A 5,723-nucleotide genomic window follows, 5' to 3' on the forward strand; every position below is an offset into this window, starting at 1 on the left:
GTCGGTCTGGAATTTGTTGTGCCCATCAAAGATCAAGATATTCATTTGGAGAGTGTTACACAGTGCTATACCTTGCCGCTCAATACTTGCAAATAAGCACATGAAGGTGAAAGATCATTGTCCGGCTTGTAATTTGGGGCCAGATAACATCCGTCATTTGCTGTTTGAGTGCCCCAAGGCTGTTGAGGTATGGAAGCTCCTAGGAATATATGATGTTATTAAAAAGGCAATTGTGGTTGATAGGGCAGGAGAGGTTGTTTTGGAGCATTTACTCTTTCTTCCACAGAATGAGGTTCTTGTGTTGGGACTACCAAAGCTGAGAGAAACGGTGGCTACTGCAGCTTGGTATTTATGGTTCGAGTATCGAAAGTTAACGCATGGAGAAACAGTTCAGAATGCAGCTCAGATCAGCTTAGCAGTGAGGGGGCTTGCGGCTAATTTTACTCTCCTTCAGCCCAAAAGTGAAAGTGAAACCCTGGGTGGATGAGTCCAAGGCTCGGCTATGCAAAGCTGAATGTTGATGCAAGTTTCGATGTTGATTCACTTGCGGGTTCAGTTGGAGCAGTACTACGAGACCACACCGGAAAATTCTTGGCTGCTGCTAATGAAAGGATTGAAATATGTCTTGATTCTTTCACTGCTGAAGCTATAGCAGTGAGATTTGGTATAAATCTGGCCCGTACAATTGGCTGCAACAAGATTGAGATCAACTCGGACAGTTTGGAGGTGATCTCAGCGTTGAACGAGGGCTACTCTTCTTCAATAGCAAGTGCTATTTTTGACGACTGCTTTTTATGTCTTTAGATTTTAATCATGTCATCTATGAGCATTGTAATAGAGAGAACAATATGATGGCTCATGAATTGGTTAGAATAGCTAGTTTCTTCCCTGGTTGGAATCACCCCTGTTGAGGTGATACCTTTGATTGTAAACGACACAACCCTTTTGACAATTGAATAAAGGAGGATGATGTTTATAAAAAAAAAATCCCCAATCCTCCACCTAGGTCTAGGTCTAGGGTTTCTTGGCGAAAGCAGAGCGGCGATGGCGATGGCGGAGGCGGAGGCGGAAGTGGACTCGTACATTAACTATCTGTTGATGGATATGAGGGAGGCTGAGGAGGCGCAGGAGGAGGCGGAGAGGAGGAAGAGAGGAGGCCCCGGCCGCAAAATGAAGAAACGGAAGACGGAGACGGGAAAGAGCTCAAAGAAGGCGGCGGCGGCGGCGGTTCCGGTGGAGATGAGCGTCGGCGAGGTGGAATCTGATTTGGCGAGGACGAGGGAGATTGTGGAAGCAGCCACGGCCAAGATTCTGGCGCGGATGAAGGGGATCGTCATCAAGGAGCCGGCCAAGACGATGACAGAGGAGGACGTCGCGGCGGCGGCCGTGTACAGAGCCAAGGCGGAGGAGGCGCGCAGGAACGAGGACCGGCCGGAGGAGTCCAGCGCCCTCCGGAAGTGGATCGCCACGGGAGACCCCGAGGCCGTCAAGTGCCGCAAGAGGTGGATTGCGGAAGACATGGAGGCCCTGAGGCTCAGGGACATGGATCCCGACGAGGATACCTCCGACTGGCGTGCCTTCGAGGCCAAGGAGTTCCGCGAGTTCTGGGAATACCTTTATCCCAAATCCTTCGGAAAATTCGAGGACAACAGTAAGCTGCCAAATCGCCTCTTCCCCTCTCCATTGCTGCTTATTATTACTGCTAGTTGTAAGCATCTTGATTGATTGACAATTTGACATCGATAATATGCAGCGCGTATCCCAAACATGCTTTACACGGACAAGAAGTCGTCAGGTGGCACAGCCCACCCCATAAGAACTCTGCAGGTCTTTACAGTCAAAGTCGCGGGATTACAAGATGGAGTGCACTGGCCGCTGCAAGTGTTTGGCGTCGTTGCTGCACGAGATTGTTTGGATCATAATCGCAATGTTATCTTCCAGCGCGAAAGGGATAACTGCCAAATGATCCACAAGGAGGTTTGTATTCCTGCCGCTGACAGTTATTAATTTGGTGTCTATGTATGTACCTCCATCAAAACTATACAGTGTGATGATATTAGTAAATATATGGTCAAATTACAGATTTAGAACATAAAGTGGAACGAGAAAATAATATACTTTTTTTTGTAGACTTTGCGAAGATGAAACAGTCTGTGCCACATATATATGTAGATTTCAGAATATATGGTCTTGGCATTGCCATTGGCACATATATACGAAGAATTTTGGGGTACTCCCCTGTGTAGTTACTCCCTAGGCATCCATCGTTATTTAACCTTCCTGTGCCACAAGCCTGATCGGGTTAATATGGATGCTTCAGAAGACATTTCGCTAATTAAGTTTATTAATTAATTAAGTAATCCAGCAAGTGATGTGTTGGTTCAAACACCTCTTTAATTATTGGCCACATGGAACAAAGTTCTTGATTGGATAAGGATATTAATACCACCATGTTTATTATTCCATAAGATGGAACAAAAATATCTGGTTGGAGCACACTGTTTTTTTGAAGCAAAAATAGTATGGAGCATGTATAAGCGTATCACATTTTCAGGAGTATGCACTCTGTAATATGAATATGAACCTTTTTAAGAGTATGCAGTATGCGGTATATTGTACTTAGAATATATAAATGGAGTATGTATACTTTGGAAAATGTATAGTTAGTGAGTAGTAGATAACTTTTTTAAGAGTATGGGAGTGTGGTAGAGTATGTGTTTATAGCTGCAGTATGGATTATATTGTTTTATTAGAGCGTCCAGTGTGTGTGTGTGTGCGATTTGGAAAACCTGTTCACTTGCCGGCATATAGCTGTTCTGCTAGTATGTATAGCTGCCAATAAAACCATGGCCCTGGCAACTTTCGTTCAATCCAACCATGGATTGTGCACACACCCTGCTTCTCAAGTTCTCCACCTGCAATTAAATCGAACTTGGGGTATTTCCTTGTATCCGAGTTATTACACAGCTGGAGAAACAACTGGATTTTATTCTCTAGAGAAAAGTTGCTATGCGATTTAAACAAGAGATTAGACTACTCACATTAAGCACCATCAGACAGTGTCAACCAGTTGAGACTTCTTCCCTAAGTGGCTGTTTACCCATGTGGTCGATCTTCCCTCTCCTGAAGCTCTTTCTACCTCACCTCCTCCTCTGGTCTCACTCTCTCTCCCATCTCCGGTGGTTCCAGCGGTGGAAAGAAGAGGGATGGAGGCCTGTATCCCCCTACTATGATATTAGGTGTTGTAATCTTTTTAATAAACCAGATATGCCAGTTAGTCTTCTCCTGCTCTTCCTTGCTCTATACCTGGTGGCTGGAGCTCTTGCAAGCAGTGGAGGATGGCTCCCTGGCGGATCTGCTCCTCTACAGGGTTTGGCCCCTGGCTTCACCCTCCCATCCACTTCCCAGCTGCCGCCTGTCCATGTTGATGGCAAGTTGTTTGGCTTAGGTGGTGTCATCGACGATGGAGCTTATGCAGGATCCGCGCCTTCTTTATCCATGGCCTCTCGCCGTCTGCTAGATCCTTGTTCGGTGACGTCTTCTTCCTGTCGCCTTTCTCTTTTCCCCAGGTATCAATAAATCCCTGTTTCATTCCTCAGTTATCCTCACCGGATTTGGTGCTCCATTTTTTTTTCCGCCGACGGCTTCCTTTCTAAGCCATAGATCTGCCCCCTTCCTGCTTTGGGAGGGTTGGTTTCCTGGGATTGGCATTCTATTATTCCTTTTTCTTGGCTCCTCCCTTCTTCTCTGGCGAATTGTTTCATGCCTCTCTTATGCACTGGACAAAGGCCTTCCGTTGCCTAGGTGTTTGATGGGACGGCGGCAGCGAGCGCCTGGGACAATTATAATCATAGCAAGCCGTTTGATCGCATCCCATTTGAGAGAGCGGGAGGGGAAGGGAGGGGGTGGGAGAATTCTATGGAAGGGCGCCTACAACATTTAGCCTACTCTTGGCTGTTCCCTTTGAGAATACATTGGACCTCTTTAGTTGTGCGACCACAAGGCGTAGGTAGATTCTCGAATCCATAGCCTCCCCTGGTCTGTGTGAGACCATTCTTTTATTTTGTTTGTACCTGTTACTTTATCGTGTTCTCTTGTAAATTTCTGCTTGAAAATTTTGAACACTGTTGTGATCTGTTGACAAATTAACCTTTCAGATATCTGTTTTTAGTAGTATATGAACACCCTAATAATATGCCCCCTTTTTTGTATGTTGTTTGCAGACTACACATGTTTTTGCAAGTTATGTTTTCATTGTGATGATGCTCGATGCCTTTGGGTTCAGTTTACATATGTTTGTTAACTTGCTTCAGCTTTGAAGACTTGAAATGCTTTCTTACCTATCTCGACTCAAATCTACTGGCTCTAAATTACATCTTAATTTTGCATGTCACGTGTTTACCTTTCTTCTGTGCTTGCTATCGACAGATATTTAAATTAAGCTATTTTGCTTAGGTTTCATTTTATTTATGATTGTTTGTCGATGAATGCACATTCTCTCTTATTTTCAACATATATTGGTCATATATGCTGCAGTCCTATTTGAGATAAACGATACATTACTTACTAAATAATGTCTGCATTCAGAATCCGTATCTGACACTGACAGGTCCTAGCCGTGCTATTGTGGTGGTGGATCCTGTGTGGTTTGAGGTTGCATTGAAAGTGAAGGGCGCCACTGAATCTGAGGATAAAGAGTTGAGCTATCACGTCGATCCTTATTATATTTCCGGCTCAATGAATTCCTATGTGTTCAATCGCGTCAGGACTAGCAGGCTCAGCACAATGGAGTTGACATTGGGTGACATGGTTCATTCCGTGGAGGCCACCATCAGTGTGAAAGTGGTTGGCGGGGAGTGGCCACAAGGTTTCAGAGGTGTATTTACCGCCACTACCGCCAGCATAGACGAGGAGAAAATCGAGTTGCTTGGTTTCGGAGACGACAAATTGCCTGTTGTAGCTGATGGCTCAATACAGCTCTCACGAAGTGTTGTGTCTGTCGAAGACGACGGGCAGCTGAGAGTCTCTGTCATGGCGCGTCACCTGGTGGATCGATCTGTCAGGCGGGCTTCTGGAGTACTCGCAGCTAAGACATCCTCCAGAAGCTATGCTAACCTTGAAGTTTTCTCTTGTAAGATGGAAGTCACTGTCGCCTGGTCTCTTCTCCCGTACTGGCCACATTACCGTGACATGCCGTGTCCTAGCATATGAATGTGGCTTTGGTTTGGCTCTAGGTGCCGAAAGTAGTTATTTATCTATGCATGTATGTATAGTTCGTAGCATGTGTTATGCGGTGGTACTGTAGCTTAAGCTGGGTGGGTTCAGTCCTCGCACCGGGAAAATAATTATGTCGACATAAGTTTATGACCTAACAATTTTTTAGCAAAAGCCAACTGGAGATTGTCTGCTGGGGAGGGTGGCATTTTGAACGGTTTTGCGGTCGTTTTTAGTTGTGTTGGGGATGGCTGTTTCTTCAGAACAACATACATTTTCTAGGAGGGTGATATCTTTGAACCTTCATCCTAGAAAATGTCAAACTGCCACCCCCGGCTAACTAAAACTGCCAGCAAAATGTTCGCACATACCACCTCTCAGCGAACGGTCACTAGATAAGAGGGTCCATTTCTTGTCGATGTAATGCCTTTTGGCGCTTTATATTTGTTAACAAGCAGGAAAATATCCATATAAACCTGGTGGTAGATGAACCCTATAAATAGGACAAC

At 45.2% G+C, this 5,723-nt stretch overlaps 1 protein-coding gene across 2 annotated transcripts; it reads left to right on the forward strand.

Annotated features, from left to right (window-relative positions):
* Window positions 1-889: 889 nt before the first annotated feature.
* On the forward strand, window positions 890-5,372 carry LOC123180087 (uncharacterized). Of its 2 annotated transcripts, none has more exons than XM_044592050.1 (3): window positions 890-1,651; window positions 1,754-1,977; window positions 4,610-5,372. In XM_044592050.1, the coding sequence occupies exons 1-3, from the start codon at window positions 967-969 to the stop codon at window positions 4,661-4,663; spliced, it is 963 nt and encodes a 320-aa protein (XP_044447985.1). In that variant the 5' UTR covers window positions 890-966; the 3' UTR covers window positions 4,664-5,372. The 2 variants fall into 2 exon arrangements, with proteins under 2 accessions (XP_044447985.1, XP_044447984.1); XM_044592049.1 differs by having other exon boundaries at window positions 939-1,651; window positions 4,588-5,372.
* Window positions 5,373-5,723: the final 351 nt, after the last annotated feature.

The sequence above is a fragment of the Triticum aestivum genome, chromosome 1D (genome assembly GCF_018294505.1).
Source record: "Triticum aestivum cultivar Chinese Spring chromosome 1D, IWGSC CS RefSeq v2.1, whole genome shotgun sequence".
Taxonomy (NCBI): domain Eukaryota; kingdom Viridiplantae; phylum Streptophyta; class Magnoliopsida; order Poales; family Poaceae; genus Triticum; species Triticum aestivum.